Raw genomic sequence first — 22089 nt, forward strand, 5'->3', positions numbered from 1 at the left:
TTTGCCCATGAAAATTCCTAACCCGTCTCCCAAATATTTTGCCATTTATAGACCATATCTTATTATTTATTGTTGTCAGATTTTTGTATCATGTAATTTTAGGACCTTCTCCTTTATAGATGATCAAAGTGAATGTCAGATAGTTTGTATCTTCACCAAGGTCTCCGAGACAGTTAATGAAAGAATCAGAAATAACACGTAAGTTATTATTTTTATTTTATTTTATTTTCAGACTTCACTAGTTTTATTTATTTTCTTCCAGTTTCATTGAGATCTAATTAACATATAACACTGTATAAGTTTAAGACACACAGCATAATGTCTTGATATATAGATTGTGAATTGGTTACCACAATAAGTTTAGTTAACATCCCTCACCTCATATAGTTAAAGAAATTTTTTTTCTTGTGATGAGAACTTTTAGGATTTACTTTCTTAACAACTTTTGCATATACCATACGATAGTTTTATCTATAGTCATCATGTTGTACATTGCATTCTCAGTATTCACTTATGACCAGAGGTTTATACGTTTTCACCACTTTCAGCCATCCCCCACCCTTATGCCCTGCTCCTGGTAACCACAAATCTGATCTCTTTCTATGACTCTTCCTTAGATTCCACATATAAGTGAGATCCTGCTGTATTTGTCTGTCTGACTTATTTCACTTGGTATAATGTCCTCAAGGTCCATTCATGTCACAAATGTCAGGAATCCTTCTTTTGTGTGGCTGAATAGTACTTCACTGTGTGTGTGGGGGGGGTGCCCACATATTTATTTATTTATATCACATTTTCTATATCCATGCATCTGTAGATAGACACTTAGGTTGTTTCCATGTCTTGGCTATTATAAACAATGCTGCAATAAACATGAGGGTGCACATGCCTCTTCGACATAGTGATTTTGTTTCCTTTGGATATATATATCCAGATGTGGAATTACTGGAATGTATGGTAGCTCTATTTTAAATTTTTTGAGGATGCTCCGTACTGTTTTCTATAGTGGCTGTATCATTTTACATTCCCATCTACAGTGCACCAGGGTGTCCTTTTCTTCACATCCACACCAATATTTGTTATCTCTTGTCTTGTTGATAGCAGCCATTCTAACAGGTGCGAGGTGAGAACTCATATTGGTTTTGATCTCATTTCCCTAATGATTAGTGACATTGAGCACCTTTTCATGTACCTGTTGGCCATTTGAATACTTTCTTTGGAAAAATGTCTATTCATGTTCTTTGCCCATTTTTCAATTGGATTATTTGGGTTTTTTGCTATTGAGTTGTATGAGTCCCTTGTACATTTTGGATATTAACCCCTTATCAGATATATGATTTACATATATTTTCTCCCATTCCATGGGTTTTCTTTTCATTTTGTTGATCATTTCTTTTGCTGTGGAGAAGCTTTTTAGTTTGATGTAGTCCCACTTGTTTATTTTTTGTTTTATTGTATTTGCTTTAGCTGCCATATCCAGAAATGATTGCCAAGACTGAAGTCAAGAAGCTTTTTCTCTGTTTTCTTCTGGAAGTTTTATGGTTTCAAGTCTTACACTGAAGTCTTTAATCAACAACTTTGTTGTTCCTTAGGCTGTATATGATGGAGTTTAACATAGGAGTGACGACAGTGTAGGACAATGACACTAGCTTCTTGCTGTCGGGGACTGGTGGAATTTGGGCCGTAGGTCGGTCAAGCTGGCTGTTCCATAGAAAAGAGATATCACAATAAGCTGTGATGAACAAGTGGAGAATGCTTTCCGCCAGCCAGTAGCAGAGGGCATCCCCAAAATGGTTGTGATAATGCGGGTGTAGGAGAGCAAAATGAGGGAAAATGGAAACATAATAAATAGTAGTATGAAAGTGAGTCCTTGCGTTTCATACATAGATGTATCCTGAGTGACCAGTTTCAATATTGGGGGACCATCGCAAAAAAAGTAGTCTACAGTATTTGGTCAACAGAAAGGAAGGGCCATCATCCAAGCTATCTGTAGCATAGAGACAGGAACACCAGACATCCAAGAGAATGCTGCCATCCACAAGCATAGGGACCTATTCATTATGACTGAATACTGGAGAGGGTTACAGAGGGCCACAAAGTGATCATAAGCCATCATAGAGAGGAGGAAACATTCAGAGCTGCCAAAGAAGAATAAGTACATTTGGGTACCACAGCCTACAAAAGAGATGAGTTTTCTTGGGGACACTAGAACTACCAGCATCTTCGGCACCATGACCAAGGTGAAACAGACTTCAAGAAGTGATAGGTTTCAGAGAAAGAAGTACATGGTTGTGTGAACAGCGGGATCCACACTGGTAACTGTGACAATAAGGAAGTTGCCTGACAAGGTGACCATATAGATGACCAGGAAGAAAACAAAAAGAGAAACTTGCATCTCAGGGTTGTTTGTAAAACCAAGAAGAATAAATTCAGTGACTCTGGTGTGATTTTCACAAGTCATATCTTAGACTAATTTCTCTCTAGGCATCAAAGTATGTGACTATCAAAGGATAGTCTTAAATATAGATGTAATCTCAAAAATATCAATAAAAGCACCTCTGATGTCAGTTGTCTTACCATTCTATTTCTCTGAAGCACAGGGAATGTTTTCAATAAGATAAAATCAAGGGAAAAGAAATATTTTGCATGAATTCTACTAATTGCTGATCATCTAAGGTGCAGTTTTTCTGTCATCAACAGTCATAGTCTACAGTTGATATTCTTCATCAGATGCCTGCTAGTTTTCAGGATTAAGTATAAATAGTTTAGATTGATCATATTTAAAATAAAACCATCTACTAATTTTTAAAAATAAACCCAGTTGTTTGATTTCATATTGTTGAATTCTAAGTGTTTTTTGTATATTTGGGATAATATTCATTTATCAGATGTGTCTTTTGTAAAAATTTTCTCTCAGTCTGTGGCTTGTCTTCTCATTCTCTTGACATTGTCTTTTGCGGAGAAGTTTTTAATTTTAATGAAATGTTGTGTTTTGGCTACATCAAGTTACTGAATCTCCTGGTACATCAATTTCCTCATTTGAAAATGGTGATGAAAATGATACATGGCATAGAGTACCTATTTTTTATGTATCGGCTTTTATTTTTATAAAATACATAATTTTATCTTAAAAAAAATGGAAAACAAAAATTAGTGGAATGTTATTGACATACATTTTCCATATGATGAATTGCTTCTCAAATAATATACCATGGGCTCCCTTTTTATACGAGTAGTAACTCTAAGGGTGATACTCCTTGAAAGATAAACCTAGATCTTTGGGAAAGAATAGGACCTTTACTCAAAAGCGTTCCATGTAACCATTACCATTTTGTTTTGTCACATTCGCAATGCAGCTGTTATCTTTTCCAAACAAATATCATGCACTAGCTTTCTAGAAGAAAAAAGTTAAAGAATACTTCACACAGATGTAATATTATTCTAATTATTACATAGTAACAGCTCTTAATATTTACTTCTTAATCAGGGTAAAATTAAAATGAAAATGTTAGCACCACAACACAAATTAAGAATATATGATGCTTTCATATATTCTAAGCAAATAAAATAATGATGCATATACCTACATTATTAGAAATGTTATTTTGTAAAACTTAGAAAAATATTTGTTTCCATATATATAAATATCTTGATATAATAATTTTACAGGAACAAGGAGAACTAGGACCCTCAGGAAACAAAATTGCCTGTTATATAATGGTTTTACACATATCAGTGAGAGAATCATTTCCTGCGTAATATTCTTTTCTCAGCATCGTTCATATCTCTGTTTCTCAGACTATATATTAGAGGGTTTAGCATTGGTATTATAAGTTTGTAAAAAACAGCTACCATCTTGCTTTGCTCTGGCAAGGAGATGGCCCCAGTTTGGGCGTACATGAAGAACACAGTCCCATAGAATAAACTGACCGCTGGTATATGGGAGTCACAGGTGGAGAAGGTCTTACTTCTGCCATGATTCAAGGGGATCCTCAGGACACTGGCGAGGATAGAAGCATAGGAAGCCAAAATGACAGTTGTAGTGGTGATGATGTTGAGAGCAGAGAGAATAAACAGTGCGATTTCATTCACAAAATTGACAAAACATGAGATCTTGATCAGGGCTGGGACATCACAGAAAAAGTGGTCCAATCTGTTTTCTGCACAAAAACACAAACTGAAGGTGAAACCTGTTTGTATCATGGAGTTGATGCATCCACAGATATAGGATCCAGTTACCAATCGAACTCAGACTTTCTGGGACATGTACACAGGGTAAAGGTGAGGGGAGCAAATGCTGAGAATCGATCAAATGCTGTGACAGCCAGGAGAAAGCTTTCAGCTGTGACAAACAGGGCAAAGAAGAAAAAAATGGGCTGTGCAGTCATTGTAAGAAATGTTCTTTACATTTGACAATAAGTTGGCTAAACTTTTGGGAGCAATGACTGTGGGGTAGCAGAGATCTAAATAGGACAAGTTTCTAACAAGAAATACATAGGCATTTGAAGTCTGGAGTCCAATTTAATGACAATTATCATGCTGATATTTCCCACCACTGTAACCATGCAGAGCAGCAAGACACTAGGAAGAAGATATCTGTAGCTTTGGAGGAGTTCTGGACCCCAGCAGAATAAACTCAGCCACTTCTGAGTAATTCCTCTTAAGCTCGTTCTTCATAGCTGAGACATAGTTAGTACTGGAGAGATGGTAAAAATGAAAGGAATGAATGATCAGAATACTTTTTTTAGTAGAAATAAATAGGTACTAGCATCGAAAAAAATCTTGTTTCATGTCATATTGTACCCAATATTTTACAAAACACCAATGAACATAAAGAACAGATTACTATTTTTAAAAAGTCTTCCTAGTGAAGAGTTCAGTCTGATTGGTTAACCTTTTTAGATATACTTATTTGCAAATAATGCAGATTTGCTCTCTAAGTGTGCTTTAGAAAAATGAAATTTCTAGGAAAATGGGCCGTATCAATTACAAAAATGCTGGATTCCTTAAATTCATATTTTACATAAGCAAGTCTCTGATTTCAACACAAAAATTGAAAAAAAAAGATGTAGCTAAAGGTATCTAAAAGAGAAGAGTGTCGTGAATAAAGAATTTAAATATAAGAGATAGTCCCAATGATGAATACTACTACTTATCTTAGTAAACACTCTACTATATGTGAAATCAAGTACATTCATGAAGAAAGAAAAGTATGAGAAGAAGGAAACCTTTGTTTAACAGGAAGTTTTTTCTGCGACATGGACTGCATTTCATCATCACTTTCACTTCATGACTCAAATTGCTAAGATGAACAAGTACTAGCAAAAATTGTAGCTTATGTCTATCTCTCTTTTTTGTTTTTTGGATTACTGTACTTTTTCATGGATTAAACCAACAAATCGACCTGGAGTGGGTCCTGAAAGAAATTCTCTCGTGAGGAGGGAAACCAAAGTGGATGACATTTCCTCTGTAAGACATTAACTGGGGACTAAGGTCTCTCTCACTAGTAATGTACTTGGTACCATACTGCAAAAAGAACAATGAAAGAAGAGTTTATTAATTAGTAAATGCACTAGACTTTTAAAAAGTAGAAGGGCTGTCTAGAGGACATGAGAACTAACCTTCTACTTAAAAACAAAATAATAGAAAAACGCTTGGTTGAGAAGTACTTCATTCTTCTTTTATTTTCATGATTTACACAGAGAGACATTCATGATTTTTCCTTTGAATGGATTACAACCCTTACTTTTAGAAATTCATTTCTTGTCTTTGCTGTAAATACATCATACTTGTATTGAAAGAAAGTTAATATAGAAAACAAACTAGATACTCAACGGAAGAGTTGGAAAAACAGAGGAGATTTTGAAGTAACATAGAGATTAGCAAGAACAGGCAGTCCTACCTCCATCTACGATTTCAAGGCACAAGAATAGGTGGTGTTAAAAGGTCCTAGAAGCCTAGGAATTTCTTCAAGAGTGTGAACCATGTTGGGGTTTGCCCACTAGGTGCTAGAACCAAATAGGGAAACACTACAAGAAGTATATTGAAAGAGAATAAAATTCCCTGTTCATACAGTCTCAGTTCTGCCATTGTCCTGTGAAAGCACCATAGACAATAGGTCAAAGCGTGAGGGCAACTGGATTTGGCCCACAGGCTATAGTTGGATGACCACAACTCTGGAATGTACAAAGATTCCTCAGCTAACATGTTGGGAAAGAATCTTACATGAAATTCAAGACTTTCCACTGTCATGTTCTGTGTGTTTCAAAATATTACTAGAGATCCTAGTTCATTCTGATATTTCCCTTTAACTAGAAGAACTTTCTTTGGTATTTTTCATAGTGCAAATTTGGCATAATGCATTCTCTTAGTTTCCCTTTATCTGAAAAGTTTCTGATTTTGCATTCAATTCTGAAGTGTATTTTCCTGGGTATAGAATTTTGGTTTGGTCTCCCTCCTATCTGTAAGCACTTGAAAGGTGTTGGTCCATGGTCTTCTGGTTTGAATTGTTTCTGACAAAAGTCTATGCTCTAACTTGTATTTGCTTGTACCTAAAGTCTCTTTTTCCCTCCTGCTATGTTGCCAACGTTCTCCTTTTGACTTGTTTTAAGAAATTATTTTCTGATGTGTCTTTATTTGGATTTCTTTCTGCTTATCCTGCTTGAGTTTTTGTGAATTTTCTTGAGTCTGTGTGTTTATAATTATCACTAACATTGAAAAAATTTTTGCCCATTATAATTTCTAATATTTTTCTGGTCTCTCTTCTTCCAATTATATTAGTAATATTTTCTTAGTTCTCACTGAATATCTGTAATTTTTTTTTTCTTTTTAACTCTATGCTTGTGTTTCATTTGTTTCTGTTTCTATGAGTTCAAGTTTAAAATCTTTTCTTCTTGATTTGTTTCCTTTTTCTCAGGAATTACAGTCATTCACTGCTTATTGTCCAATATCTGAAAATAGTTGGTTTGTATATTTTCTCTAAAGTTAGTTTTTTGTCATGGAAAGCAAATCTTGTGGTAGTTATTCTTTAGGAGAAGATGTGAAACATCGTAAATTCATTATTTTTTAAATGTTAAATGATATTTAATTTTTTAGTATAAACACCACTTCTATGATTTTATTATTCTTTATATTTTGAAATATTTTATTTGTTAATATTCTGTTTAGAATTTTTGAAGTTAAATATATGAGAGAGATTTTTATTTTGACACTATGAGACTTAACGGCAGACTCACAAATAGTGTCAGGAAGTATTTCCTTTATCACTATTCCTGAAAGAGTTTATGTACGAATAGTCTTATTCCTTTATTAAATGTTTGGAAGTAAACACTGGTGAACCATTTAGGCAAGGACCATTCTTCATGGGAAGGTTATTTATAAAATTTAATTTCTTTAATAGGTACTTTAAAATTTATATATTTTGTGTGTGTGTGAGGAAGATCAGCCCTCAGATGTGAGCTAACGTCTGCCAATCCTCCTCTTTATTGAGGAAGACTGGCCCTGGGCTAACATCCATGCCCATCTTCCTCCAGTTTATATGTGACGCTGCCACAGCATGGCCAGACAAGCGGTGCGCACCGGTGCGCGCCAGGATCGGAACCAGGGAACCCTGCGCCGCCTCAGCGGAGTGCGCACATTTAACCCTTCTGCCACGGGGCTGGCCCAATATATTTCTTTTTTATATATCATTTTGTGCTATTTAAAATATTTTTATTTAAAAATCATCAATATTGGTAAAAATATTGTTTATTACATACTTTTTTTTTAATAGTAGGAGAATCTATAGTGATATCCCATTTTTATCCCTGATGCTTGTGATTTAATGTTCCCAGTTTACCTTTGCCAAGTTGGCTACGGTTTTAAACATCTTACTAATCGTTAAAAGAATCAAAGTGAATATCCTATATTATCCATATTTTCTTTATTTCACTAATTTTTATCTAATTTATTTACTTTTGTTTTGTTTTGACTTGCTGTTTTCTTTTTGCATTATCAAGGTAGAAGATTAATCTAGATGTTCCTAGCTTTCCCCTTTATACTATTTACCTATGAGGCTTTGTATAGTCCTCTAAGTACTTCTTTTTCTGCATCCCAGAATTTTGGATATATCATAATTTATTATGATTTCATTTGATTTCTTTTTTATCCATGAGTTTTTAGGAACTGTTAATTTTTAATGTCCATACTCATCGAGTTTTCTAGTTTATCTAGATTTCAATCTTCTAACTTTATTGAGGGTTTCTTTATGTCCCATCTGTTGTGAATGCCAGTAAGTATTTCTTATATATTTATAAGCAGTAGCATGGTGTAATTGCTAATGCTGTTGTGTGAAGTTTAAAGATGAGAAACAGTATATTGGAATCTGGTACATTTTATATATACACAAGTCCACCCCATGTGCTTTCTAGTTGGAGATATTGGAAAGTTAAAATGTCTGTTGCTACTAAGGTTTTTAACACCGATTTTGTTCTACCAATTAGATCCATACAAACTCAGAATTTGGAAGGGGATCAACTTTGTGTTCTTTTTGACCCTTTATACCAGTTAGGAAGGTTGTGGAAACAGGTGGGCTTTTTCTGCAGGAGTATTGAATCCCCAACTTCCTAAAGAAGCAATTTTGATGGATGAGGCAGTAGTGACATCTTTTTGCATCTATATATCTGATCCCTGGATCAGAGATATGGTGCTGTGTTTTTAAATCATACCTTCAGTGGTAGCCCTCTTTGTGAATGAATCCTATGTTTCTCTAAGGGTCATTACAAGAGTGTCAGCCAGAAGTTCCTCCAGCCCTTCCTAATTTGATAAGCCTCAATTCACCTTAATGAATATTTTCCTGTTTAAAGTACTTAAACTGCTTTCTTTTCCAACATTGACAGAACTTTTACTAATACTGTTATAATAAGGAGAAGTTCTGGCCCCATGTCATTTTGCTATCTATACACAAAAAAATTCCAGAAAAAATCTAGAAATAATTGTCAATTAAAAGAGGGATTTTCTGGAAATAGGATTACAATTAATTTATGGAAATATTGATGAAAACAATTACATCCCTAAAATATTAGGCTCCTTAAATAGAGTATTATGTCTCTGGTTTAAATGTAATCTTTTAGTCACATGGAAGTTTTTCAAGGAATTTTTTTTATGGATAGATTTTCACTTCTGTAGTTCATTTTTTTTTTCAGGGAAAGATTCACCCTGAGCTAACATCTGTTGCCAATCTTCCTCGTGTTTTTCCTCCCCAAAGCCCCAGTACGTAATTGTATACCCTAGTTGTAAGTTGTTCTGGTTCTTCTATGTGAGCTGCCAACACAGCACGGCAACTGACATATGAGTGATGTGGTTCTGCAATGGGGAAGTGAACCCAGGCCACCGAAGCTGTGAGTGCCAAACTTTAACCACTAGGCAACCAGGGCTGGCAAGGAATATTTGAATATAGATTTAAAATAATTTTCTTTAATAAATTTAAATGTAAATAAATATATTTAAAAAGTATTATAAATATTTTAACAAGGATTTTTTTTTAATTTTTTGTTTACTGGGGTAACATTGGTTTATAAAATTGTATAAATTTCAGGTGTACATCATTATACTTCTATTTCTGCATGGATTACATCATGTTCTCATGTTCATCACCCAAATACTAATTACAATCTATGACCACACACATGTGCCTAATTCACACATTTTGCCCTCCTCCCCACTACCCCCTCTGGTAACCACCAATGCAATCTCTGTCTCTACATCTTTGTTTGTTGTTGTTATTATCTACTACTTAATAAGTGAGATCATACGGTATTTGACCTTCTCCCTCTGACTTATTTCACTTTGCATAATACTCTCAATGTCCATCCATGTTGTCACAAATGGCTGGATTTCATTGTTTCTTATGGCTGAGTAGTATTCCATTGTGTATATATACCACATCTTCTTTATCCATTCGTCTCTTGATGGGCACTTAGGTTGATTCCAAGTCTTGGCTATTGTGAATAACACTGCAATGAATACAGGGGTGCATGTATCTTTATGCATTGGTGTTTTCAAGTTCTTTGGGTAAATACCCAGCAGTGGAATAGCTGGATCATATGGTAGTTCTATCCTTAATTTTTTGAGGAATCTCCATACTGTTTGCCGTAGTGGCTGCACCAGTTTGCACTCCCACCAGCAGTGTATGCGAGTTCCCATCTCTCTACATCCTGTCCAACACTTGTTGTTTCCTGTCTTGTTAATTATAGCCATTCTGATGGGAGTGAGGTGATATATCATTGTAGTTTTGATTTGCATTTCCCTGATAGTTAATGACGTTGATCATCTTTTCATGCACTTGTTAGCATCTGTATATCTTCTTTGGAGAAATGTCTGTTCAGGTCTTTTGCCCATTTTTTAATTGGGTTGTTAGTTTTTTTGTTGTTGAGATGCATGGGTTCTTTATATAATTTGGAGATTAACCCCTTATCAGATATGTGGTTCGCAAATAACTTCTCCCACTTGTTAGGTTGTCTTTTCATTTTGATGATGGTTTCCTTTGCTGTGCAGAAGATTTTTAGTTTGATGAAGTCCCATTTGTTTTTTTTTTCTATTGTTTCTCTTGCCTGGTCAGACATCGTGCTTGAAAATATGTTGCTAAGACCGATGTCGAAGAGCACATTGCCTATGTTTTCTTCTAGAAGTTTCATGGTTTCAGATCTTACATTCAAGTCTTTAATCCATTTTGAGTTAATTTTTGTGTATGGTGTAAGGCAATGGTCTACTTTCATTCATTTGCATGTGGCTGTCCAGTTTTCCCAACACCATTTGTTGAAGAGACTTTCCTTACTCCATTGTATGTTCTTGGCTCCTTTGTCGAAGATTAGCTGTCCATAGATGTGTTGGTTTATTTCTGGGCTTTTGATTCTGTTCTATTGATCTGTGTGTCTGTTTTCGTGCCAGTATCATGCAGTTTTGGTTACTATAGCTTTGTAGTATGTTTTGAAATCAGGGAGTGTGATACCACCAGCGTTGTTCTTTTTTCTCAGGATTCCTTTAGCTATTCGGGGTCTTTTATTGTTCCACATAAATTTTGGGATTCTTTCTTTTGTTTCTGTGAAAAACATTGTTGGAACTTTGATAGGGATTGCATTGAATCTATAGATGGCTTTAGGAAGTATGGACATCTTAACAATGTTAATTCTTCCAATCCAAGAGCATGGAATATCTTTCCATTTCTTTGTGTCTTCTTCAATTTCTTTCAGCAATGTTTTATAGTTTTTGGTGTACAGATCTTTCACCTTTTTGGTTAAGTTTATTCCTAGGTATTTTATTCTTTTTGTTGCAATTGTAAATGGGATTGTATTCTTAATTTCTCTTTGTGATACTTCGTTGTTAGTGTATAGAAATGCAACTGATTTTTGTATGTTGATTTTGTATCCTGCAACTTTACCATATTCGTTTATTACTTCTAAAAGTTTTTTGGTGGATTCTTTAGGGTTTTCTATATGTAAAATCATGTGATCCGCAAATAATGACAGTTTCCCTTTTTCCTTTCCAATTTGGATCCTTTTTATTTCGTTTTCTTGCCTGATTGCTCTGGCTAGGACTTCCAATACTATGTTAAATAGGAGTGGTGACAGTGGGCATCCTTGTCTGGTTCCTGTTCTTAGAGGGGTAGGTTTCAGTTTTTCCCCATTGAGGATGATATTAGCAGTGAGTTTCTCATATATGGCCTTTATTATGTTGAGGTCCTTTCCTTCCATACCCATTTTATTCAGAGTTTTTATCATAAATGGATGCTGTATCTTGTCAAATGCTTTCTCTGCATCCATTGAGATGATCGTGTGACTTTTATTCTTCATTTTATTAATGTGGTGTATCACGTTGATTGATTTGTGAATGTTGAACCATCCCTGCATCCCTGGAATAAATCCCACCTGAGCATGGTGTATAATCTTTTTAATGTATTGTTGTATGCGATTTGCTAGTATTGTGTTGAGGATTTCTGCATTGAGGTTTATCAGTGATATTGGCCTGTAATTTTCTTTTTATGTGTTGTCCTTGTCTGGTTTTGGTATCAAGGTAATGTTGACTTCATAGAATGAGTTAGGGAGCTTCTCCCCCTCCTCAATTTTTTGGAAGAGTTTGAGAAGGATAGGTAGTAAGTCTTCTTTGAATGTTTGGTAGAATTCACCAGGGAAGCCTTCTGGTCCTGGACTTTTATTTTTGGGGAGGTTTTTGATTACTGTTTCAATCTCCTGACTGGTGATTGGTCTATTCAAATTCTCTATTTCTTCTTGATCCAGTTATAGAAGGTCGTATGATTCTAAGAATCTATCCATTTCCACTGAAGTGGTGAGTGCCGAACTTTAACCACTAGGCAATCAGGGCTTGCAAGGAATTTTGAATATAGATTTACAATAAAATTTTTTAATAAATTTAAATATAAATAAATATATTTAAAAAGTCTTATAAATATTTTAATAAGCATTTTTAAAATAATTGAATTATTGAATGCCATTATTTCTTCCTTTATATTTTCTAACTCTTTACCATTTAAATATAAGAAAGCATAAATTTAGCAAAACATTATCTGACTTTGAGTTTGTGATTTAGAAGGCATTTCTCATATCATGAAATACGTGTGCCTCAAGAAATACAGGTAAACTGATTTGCTTGTATTTGCTTGTACTGCTTGATTTGCTTGTAAACTGACTTAAATTGATGTAGCTTTGGTAGAAAATCTTTCATTGCAGTGTAACAATAGGAATGTTCACCAGCTTCTCACTCCACTCTCAAAAGGGCAAAATGATTAGGACAATTTTAAATTAAGCAACTGCTGATGAAAATGAAATATTTGTAATGAGGCAAAAAATAATGCATTTATTTGGGAGAATAATGTTGATCTGAGAAAATGAACTTACGTTTTGAAATACATATAGAGAATTTTATTTTTATCTAAGCTTGATGATTTTTGGAACTTATTAATAATTAAAGTACCAATAAAGTATATATTTTTACTCTATTTTCAAAGATGACTATAGCAAGAAAGGAAACTAAATAGATTGAGGTAAAGTATTTTTAAGTATATTTATTACTGTCATGTAATGATTCAAATACTAACTTGACTATCACAGTAGCTACAAGCACTATCATAGAGATTATATGTAATACTTCAATTTTAGTTTACCTGTAATACTCCTATTTTTAGATAAAGATAATTCTTTGACTGTAAATATATTGAGAACAGAAATTGGGAATGTGAGTAAAACTAAACACTAAAATAGGCTACATTCTTGCTGACATCCCTGCAAAAGTATGATTTAAATACAATGATCAAATAACTTCACTGCTTCATAGAATAACAGTTTCAGGAGCCTAGTGTTATCTAATCCAAATTCTTGATTCTTCATGACATTAAAATTGTTTGATATACAATATTTAATTAAGATGTAGACAGTTTATTTCTACATTTAGGGGAGTATTTATATCACTAGAATCAAAGCCAAGAGTTCATTTATTTGTCTTGTGCCTCTCAGCAGGTTTCTGCCATGGGTTACAGGGGAACAAGCAATCACTCAGAAGTGACTGACTTCATTCTTGTAGGCTTTAGGGTCCGCCCAGAGCTCCATATCCTCCTCTTCCTGCTATTTCTCCTCGTATATGCCATGGTCCTTCTAGGGAATGTTGGGATGATGGTCATTATAATGACTGATCCCCGACTGAACACACCAATGTATTTCTTCTGAGGCAACCTCTCTTCATTGATCTCTTCTATTCGTCTGTTATTGCACCCAAGGCTATGATCAACTTCTGATCTGAGAGCAAGTCCATCTCCTGTGCAGGCTGTGTGACTCAGTTCTTTCTCTTTACCCTCTTCATTGTGACTGAGGGATTTCTGCTGGCAACCATGGCTTATGACCGCTTCATTGCCATCTGCAACCCACTCCTCTACTCTGTCCAGATGTCAACACGTCTCTGCACTCAGTTGGTGGTTGTTTCCTATTTTGGTGGCTGCATCAGCTCAGTTCTTCAGATCAGCAGGACATTGACTTTATCCTTTTGTGCTTCTCAGGCCATTGACCACTTTTACTGTGATGACCGTCCACTTCAGAGGATTTCTTGTTCTGATCTCTACATTCGTAAGGTGATTTCTTTTTTCCTATGCAGAATTATTATTTTGCCTACCATAGTTATCATTATTGTGTCCTATATGTATATTGTGTCTACAGTTCTAAAGATACACTCCACTGAGCGATGTAAGAAAGCTGTCTCCACATGCAGCTCTCACCTGGGAGTCTTGAGTGTGCTGTATTGTGCTGGCTTTTTTATGTATCTCACTCCTGACAAATTCCCTAGCTGAGTAAAGTGGCCTCTTCACGTTACACCATAGTCATTCCCATGTTGAATCCTCTGATTTACTCTCTGAGAAACAAAGTTGTCAAGAAAGCTCTGAAAAAGATCTTGGGAAAACATATTTTTATTTAAGTCTATCTTACGTGAATATAACTGAAAGACCTGGACATTATGACGATTTAGGGAAGAATTAACTGGAAGAATGCACCCATTGATCTTAGAAACATTTACTCTTAGCAAGTTTATTTATTTAAATTCCAGAACTTACAGCTGAAGAATACATTTGGACTACAATTTGTTGGCTGTTGATTTTGGACTGGAACAGCTTTCCTGGAACTTCGTTTTTATTTTGGGTAAAGATAATTATTGCCATGTCATTTGTTCTTAGGTGAAATATATTGCAAGTTTTCTGCTGACTCTCTTAGGATGTTCAGGACGTATTGCTTATCTTGAGTCAGTAGCATATGTTATGTGCATATGTATGTAATTGGTAGAGGTAACAAAATATGACGTAATAAGCAGACAGTACAAAATATCAGAATTACTGAAGAAATCTTTTTGAGTCCTTAGTGAGAGAATCAGATACTCTGCAGTGCATAGAGTCCTAAGGATGACATGTGAAGTCACCCTTGATTGTCCAGAGGCTGAATGGGTGACACAATTATTTCATGGTTTCTCAGCTTGAATAAGTTATTCTTGAAAGTCATTTTCACAAGGAAACTTTAATGAAAATAAACCAAATTAAAGATAATTTATTTTTTGTTGTGTATGCTTTTGTGAGAATTCATTCATCAAATTTGTATTTTTTGAATTTTGACGCAATCTTTGCCTTATGAAAAATCCCTAGGAATAAATTATTTCTGTATTTAAGTTCAAATTCAAATGAGGGAAAAACAGCTGAATAGAGAACTAAACTGCCACGTGGTAAACCCAGTGAAAAGACATATATAGAAAATACAAAAGGAGTGGAGCCTCTAGAGGTGAGTGATCTAAATGGTCTTGGAAAAGTTCTTAAGCACACTTTTAAAAATAAATAGAATTGAGCAAGACAAACAAGACAGCATTTCTGCACAAAGGGAAATAAACAACTATATAGTGAACTGCATGAAATAAGTGATTTTTAAAGCACAAGACAGGGAGTGAGAGATAGGACTTAAAAGGAAATTCACGTAAATCACGCAGATGTATACGATAAGCCAACAAAATGACCTTTGTTCTGTAGACGGGGGTAAGCAATAGGATTTTTAAGAAAGGTGGCAATGCGTTCAAATTGGCGTCTTACAAAAATCACACTGGTAATTTTGTGGAAGACAAATATTCTTAGGGAGAAGACGAGAGTCACAGAGAGTGTGTGGTCATCCAAGTAAGAGTTTATGGTGGCTTTAACAAAGGCAGTCTTGTTAGAGATAGTGAAGAGAGGGACTCTCTTTAAAATGGCAAGTAAACTAAGCTGAATATTGATTGACAGTTGATAAAGCGAGAATGAGGTAGAAGGGAATAATGACTTCTAACTTTTGAACTGTGAATCTATGACCGGCGAAATGCTATCCCATAAAATGAGAAAGAAAATAAAACAGTAATAATAATTAATCATTAACTTAAGAGTTAAGAAAATAAGCTCACAGGTCAGACCTAGTTTTCATATTCTGTTTTTGCCTGTGTAGCTTTGGGCAAGTTACATAATGTCTCTACATTTTCATTTCCTCATATAAAAGGGTGTGTAACAGCATCCACATCTAAAGTTACTTGAAGAATTAAAAAACATAAATTTGTTAAATCTGTTTATTTAACAGCCACCAGATTTCTTCTTTCCTTATGCCCTCAATATTGTGTCACGTTAAGTCTGAGAGAGGTACGCAATAATTTCTCTGCCCCTTTCCCTGACTCTCTACCATGAGCATCCCCAATTCTCCATGCTCACCTATGTTTTCTTTTCCATAGACAGATCTTGAGAAACTGCTTGCTTTGTTATTTCAGTTGTTATCTTTCTTTCTGCTGAAAACTAATAAAAAAGTGTGAAAAATGACCAAAAGGAAGAGCCCCCAGTTAGATTCAAAATAGTATCTTATCATCAAATACTATGTCTATTTATCTCTCTACCCATGTCCTCCTTGAATATCCTCTCGTATACTTTAACTAGTGTGGTTTCTCATTGTTGTTTTAATTTACATTTCCCTAATGATATATGCTGTGGATCATCTTTTCATGCACTTATTTGACATCTGCATATCACCTTTGAGGAAGTGTACGTTAAGATCTTTAGCCCATTTTTTAATCAGGTTGTTTGTTTTCATATTGTTTAATTCTCAGAGTTTTTATATATATATATTTGGGGTAACAGTCACTTATCAGATGTGTCTTTTGCAAATATTTTCTCCTAGTCTATGGTTTGTCTTCTCATTCTCTTAAACATTATCTTTTGCATAGCAGAAGTTTTTAATTTTAATGAAGTCCAGCTAATTCATTCTTTCTTTCATGGATTATGCCCTTGGTGTTGTATCTAAAAGATCATCACCAAATCCAAAGTCATCTAGATTTTCTCTTGTGTTTTCTTTTAGGAGGTTTAGAGTTTTGCATTGCACACTTAGGTCCATGATCTATTTTGAGGTCAGTTCTGAGAGGAGTGTAAGGTCTGTGTCTAGCATGGGCAAAATAACATGAGGAAGAACTGCAACCTGTGTTAGTTCTTGTTGTCTCTGAACTCAGGTTTACTGGTTCCCTACGGAAGCCAGGGCACTTTGTCATGGAGCTGAACATACATACCTGGATCTAGAGTTGGAGAAGCTGACAAAAGATCCAGGCGAAAATGGAATAATTACAAGCCTAGCGGCCGTCACATACCAACAAAATAGAACAACAGATAAGGAACTTGTGTGAACTACAAAATGACTTCTGCTTCACTCCACCCTCGAAATATCCCAAATAATCTCTCTTATGGAAACAAGTAGGGAAAGGAAATCCTAGAACAGTAGGTCAGTCTAGCCAAGTTGAAACATTACAAAGCCTCCAGAGATGTATTGTCAGAGTGCCTAAGGAAACTTTTGAGGTTTGTTATCCTGATTTTGGTAGTGATTTCACAGATATGTATATATAGGTCAAGTCTCTTCAAGTTATAAACTTTAATGGTTGCACCTTATTTTGCATAATATATAGCAATAAAAATGTAAAACAAACAAATAAACAAAAGAAAACATCAGTGCAACGCAGTCTGAACTCAACTCAGACTCTAATCGAATTAAGGACTCAATTATTATTCCCTCTAATTACTCCTTTGGATGTCTTAGGATTCCCTAACCCTGATCCTTAGTTCACGATAACTTTTTTTCTCTCTGCTACAGATTTACAGGTATTTTAGCATGATGTTCTTAGATATTTTTGTTTGGTTGAATTCAATCTTCTGAATAACAAGATCATTCAGTCAATATGTGCTGCTGATTTTCAAAGACTCAAAAACGAAATACTTAACATTAAATCTCTAATGAATATTTTTGTATTTTTTCCTGAATAATTTGGAATTTGAAATGCAACATGCTTATGACTATTGCTTATCACTGTTTTGTAGACTCACAGAGTCTCTGGATAATAGGTATTTCAGGTTGATGGAATGTTATGCTAATTCATCTCTTCTGCAATTTTTATTAGTTACCACTTTTCTTCCAGAAAAAAGTCTGGGTTGAGTTTCAATAGGCTAGTCTGAATTGGCTTTTTAAATTTTGTGTTTGTGGGTGTGTGTGTGTGTATTCGCATGTTTTAAAATAAATTATCTCTGTCAATAAAATGTCTAGCAGTACATCATTCTTTAACCTGCCTTCTGATGTTGAGCAACAACCACAGGTAAAATAATGTATGGATGACTATGATTAATGTACTGATGATGATGTTTAAAACAGCAAACAACAGACAAATGAACTAGTGAGTCAATTACTTCTTGATCTAAATAACTAACAAAGTAACAAACTAACTCACTTGTTAACATTAGTTGCGTATTAGGCATTTAAGTCTTTTTTTGATGTAATTGTGGCTAGGTGCATAGGAATTGACAAGTTCTACATTCTCAATCATCTTTCTCCTCCATGGTTCCCAGGGTACTCTTTTAGGATCTCTGCTACTTAGTAGATTCTCCATCATTACACGGGTGAGTAAATAATTCAAGAGGATAAATTTGGCGCTAATTAACTATACCCTTTAGTAAAAATTTGTTAACATCTCTAGGACTCAGTTTTCTTCATCTGTGTCTTGAAGGTATTAGAGTAAGAATATCTATAGCCTCTTTAAATTTTAAAATTACCTATGCTATGAATCTGGTCCATGGATTCTGAAAAACTAGTATGGACAAGAAATGTTCAGAAAATGTCATCTTTTATTTGTGACTGAAACCTTGCTTAAGGATATAAAATTATAAACATTTAAAGTTTAGCATAAAATTTAGAAAGAATGTGATTTAAGGCTATAAAATCATTCACACCATGGATAATGTTAATATAGTTTTATTCCAGATTCTTGTAAATGAGAACCAAAACAGTGACTAGCTACAACAATAAATTATATTAAATTTGCTATAGTAACATATTTCTAATTAGTTTAAATTTGAATCATCCCTTTATCTCTTTCATGGATTCATTCAGAGTTTAATCTGTGTATAAATCATCATTAAGCATTTTCCCGTCAACATTGAAATGAACATATATTTATTTTCTCTTCTTCAGAGCTTTCTTACCTCAAACACTGAGTATGCCCAGGTTCTCATTAGGTGATCATTGTGCAAAGACTCAAGAGTAAATATGAACATTATAACTTGAAAATAACCAACTTTATATCAATTCATTAACATATGATGAGCTATTATTAAAAAACTAAAGTAATTTCTTTGGGGTATGTATTTAATTATTCAGGTACACTATAGAGATTGAAGGCCATATGGTAACGCATAAGATAAGAAAAATTTGCCTGTAAAAAATAATTAGAAGTCATACGTCCAATTCTGACTTTCCTTGAAACTTTTTCTTTAAAAGTAAGGTACAAATGAAGAAAAGTAGTCCAAAAGTGTTAGAGGACACACAGACATGTACACATACACAGACCTCTAAATTTTGTGTTTTTTTTAAACACAGTTTTGTTTTGTTTTGTTTTTTGAGGAAGATTGGTCCTGAGCTAAGATCTGTTGCCAATCTTCCTCCCTTTTTTTACCGTTTTTTTTCCCCAAAGCCCCAGTAGATAGTTGTATGTCATAGTTGTATCTCCTTCTAGTTGCTGTATGTGGGACGCCGCCTCAGCATGGCTTGATGAGCGGTGAGTAGGTCCACGCCCAGGATCTGAACCGCTGAACCACAGGCCACTGAAGTGGAGCGCCAGTACTTAACCACTACACCACCGGAAGCCCTCTACATTTTTAAGAACAGTAAGTCATGATAAAACTGGCTTACTTAAATAAGCAGTTTTACTGTCTCCATATTCAGATAAGAATATTAATAATAAAATACAGAAAACATTTTTAAATTACAATAATGTACACCTACAGTCTTCCAAACATTTATTATCTATTTTGATAAAGAATCTCAGTTTCACTTTCCGAAAAAAATCGTTATTTTACTGACCATATCTTTAAAGGCTATTTTCACTTGCTTGTTCCTCAGGGTATAGATGAAAGGGTTCAACAGAGGGGCAACTGAAGTATTTAAAACACCCACTTCCTTGTTAAAAGTTGCTGCATCCTTAGGAGAGGGGTTTACATACATAAAGATACAGCTTCCGTAAGAAAGTGAGACCACAATCATGTGAGAGAAACATGTAGAAAAAGATTTTTTTCTTTGTTGAACAGAAGGAATTCTCAGAATTGTCCCGATAATGTACGTATAGGAAAGAACCACGAGCATTAAGGTGAGGCTGAGGGTAACCACAGCAGCGACAAACTCAATCACTTCTATGAAATGTGTGTCTGAACAAGATAAATGCAGTAAGACAGTATAGTCACAGTAATAGTGATTGATGATGTTGGATGCACAGAAAGGCAGCTGGAGAGTCACTATATGGGGCACAATGACAATCAAAAAACCAGAAAACCAGCAACATAGGACAAGTCGAATGCAGAGTCTCCTGCTCATTATAGTTGTGTAATGTAGGGGTTTGCAAATGGCAACGTAGCGATCATAGGACATGGCAGCTAAAAGATAAAATTCGGTTGCTCCCAGACAGATGGCAAAAAAGTACTGAGTGAAACAACCAGCAAAGGAGATCGTCTTGTCTCCAGTTCCAATGTTGACTAGCATTTTGGGAACAAAGACAGAGGTAAAAGATATTTCCAGCATGGAAAAATTCCGGAGGAAGAAATACATAGGGGTCTGGAGGAGATAATCCAGCAGGGTCAGAATGATGATGGTCAAGTTCCCCATGACACTGAAGACATAAGCTAGCAGCAGAAAGAAGAAAAGCACAGCTTGAAGCTCGGCGTCATTGGTCAACCCAAGAAGAATGAACTCGGTCACTGACGTTTGGTTTCCCATCATTAACTTCAGAGAAATTAAGGTAAAAATAACAACAATGGTAAAGGTAAAACTAATAATAATAGTAAAGGTTGAGATAAAACAAAAGGTTCTAGATTTTTGTTAAAATATAAAATCAAGGTCAAAAACAATTAGAAGTAAGATTCAAAACTTTGAATCTTCCTCTACCCCTTATTTTTAAAATGAAATATATCTTTTAATGAAAAAATTAATACATTTTCCTAATTTGCTTCAGAAATAATGAAGTCCTGCTTCTTGGGGACATTTTCAATCATTTCTTCTAAATAGTATCAATATTTATTTCTTATTTTTCCATTTGTCTATACATTTTTTCTTATTCTTTCTATTCTGATATTCCTCTTTACATTATTGGGTGCTGTCACATGTGCATAGACAAATCTAAAGCAAATTTAGGGAGTAGATTTTATTTGAGATTTCTTAAATTAGCCTGTTAACTCTCAGTTTATTATCCAACAAAGTTACTATAATCCACGGTATGAACTATAGGGGTAACATTGAGCTTTGTTGCTTTCTTCTTTTTGCTGTTTTGTATTTTTTGCTTATTTCAACTTTCTCATTTTGGGTAATAATTCTGTGCACCTACTGAAGATCCAAGCCTGGATAGATTTTTCTCTTAATTTTTAATAAAGTGTTTGGAATTATGTTGCTTCTAGTTTCTGAGGCAGAGCAAGGGCTCAGTAAATGCCATCAGCATTTAATGTAGGTATATGGATTAGTCCTTGGTAACATAGTAAATCAAAACAATCCCAGGGATGGTGCTTTCTTACTGCACACAGGATCTGTCCATCAACATGTAACAGTTAATAAAAAGTCAGTTACAGCTTAGCTCTCCATACAATTTTGTCTAACAATCCCAATGGACAATAATTATTTCTCCTCTTCTTTATAAAAATTTACCAAAACATAACACTGGGTCATAAATTCAAATTATTTTCTAGTTTATATCAAGTATGTACACTTTATCTGTCCAACTTTAACATAAATGAGTTGCCTACAAGAGTAGGCTCCTATTCTTTTATATTTTTTATACAGATGCCAGAAAATCATACAGATTTGGTAAAAATTTGAATGCAAAATGTATTTTTGACTTCTCTTTAGACTCAGCCCTATTTTATCGAATGTTATAGAGTATTCATACATATAGAAGCTCCAGTTAAGTTTATGCATACAGTTCCTCAGTATTTTCTTTTAATATTTCCCATATTCAGACATGAAGAAATATTACTAAGAGCACGCTTTTTCCTAA

General features: G+C 34.6%; 1 protein-coding gene and 3 pseudogenes across 1 annotated transcript; 1 reads left to right on the forward strand and 3 right to left on the reverse strand.

Annotated features, from left to right (window-relative positions):
• Window positions 1-1565: 1565 nt before the first annotated feature.
• Window positions 1566-2461, reverse strand: LOC131416553 (olfactory receptor 10A7-like; annotated as a pseudogene).
• Window positions 2462-3744: 1283 nt separating this feature from the next.
• On the reverse strand, window positions 3745-4677 carry LOC131415693 (olfactory receptor 9S13-like; annotated as a pseudogene).
• Window positions 4678-13471: 8794 nt separating this feature from the next.
• Window positions 13472-14454, forward strand: LOC131415694 (olfactory receptor 9K2-like; annotated as a pseudogene).
• Window positions 14455-19883: 5429 nt separating this feature from the next.
• Window positions 19884-20825, reverse strand: LOC131415695 (olfactory receptor 6C4-like). Its single transcript, XM_058557509.1, has one exon. The coding sequence runs from the start codon at window positions 20823-20825 to the stop codon at window positions 19884-19886; it is 942 nt and encodes a 313-aa protein (XP_058413492.1).
• Between the last annotated feature and the right edge of the window lie 1264 nt (window positions 20826-22089).

This window comes from Diceros bicornis, chromosome 17, assembly GCF_020826845.1.
Source record: "Diceros bicornis minor isolate mBicDic1 chromosome 17, mDicBic1.mat.cur, whole genome shotgun sequence".
Lineage (NCBI taxonomy): Eukaryota > Metazoa > Chordata > Mammalia > Perissodactyla > Rhinocerotidae > Diceros > Diceros bicornis.

What these genes read in the sequence shown, in the direction of transcription:
- LOC131415695 (XM_058557509.1), bottom strand. Translation starts at nt 20,825, where the DNA reads ATGATGGGAAACCAAACGTCAGTGACCGAGTTCATTCTTCTTGGGTTG.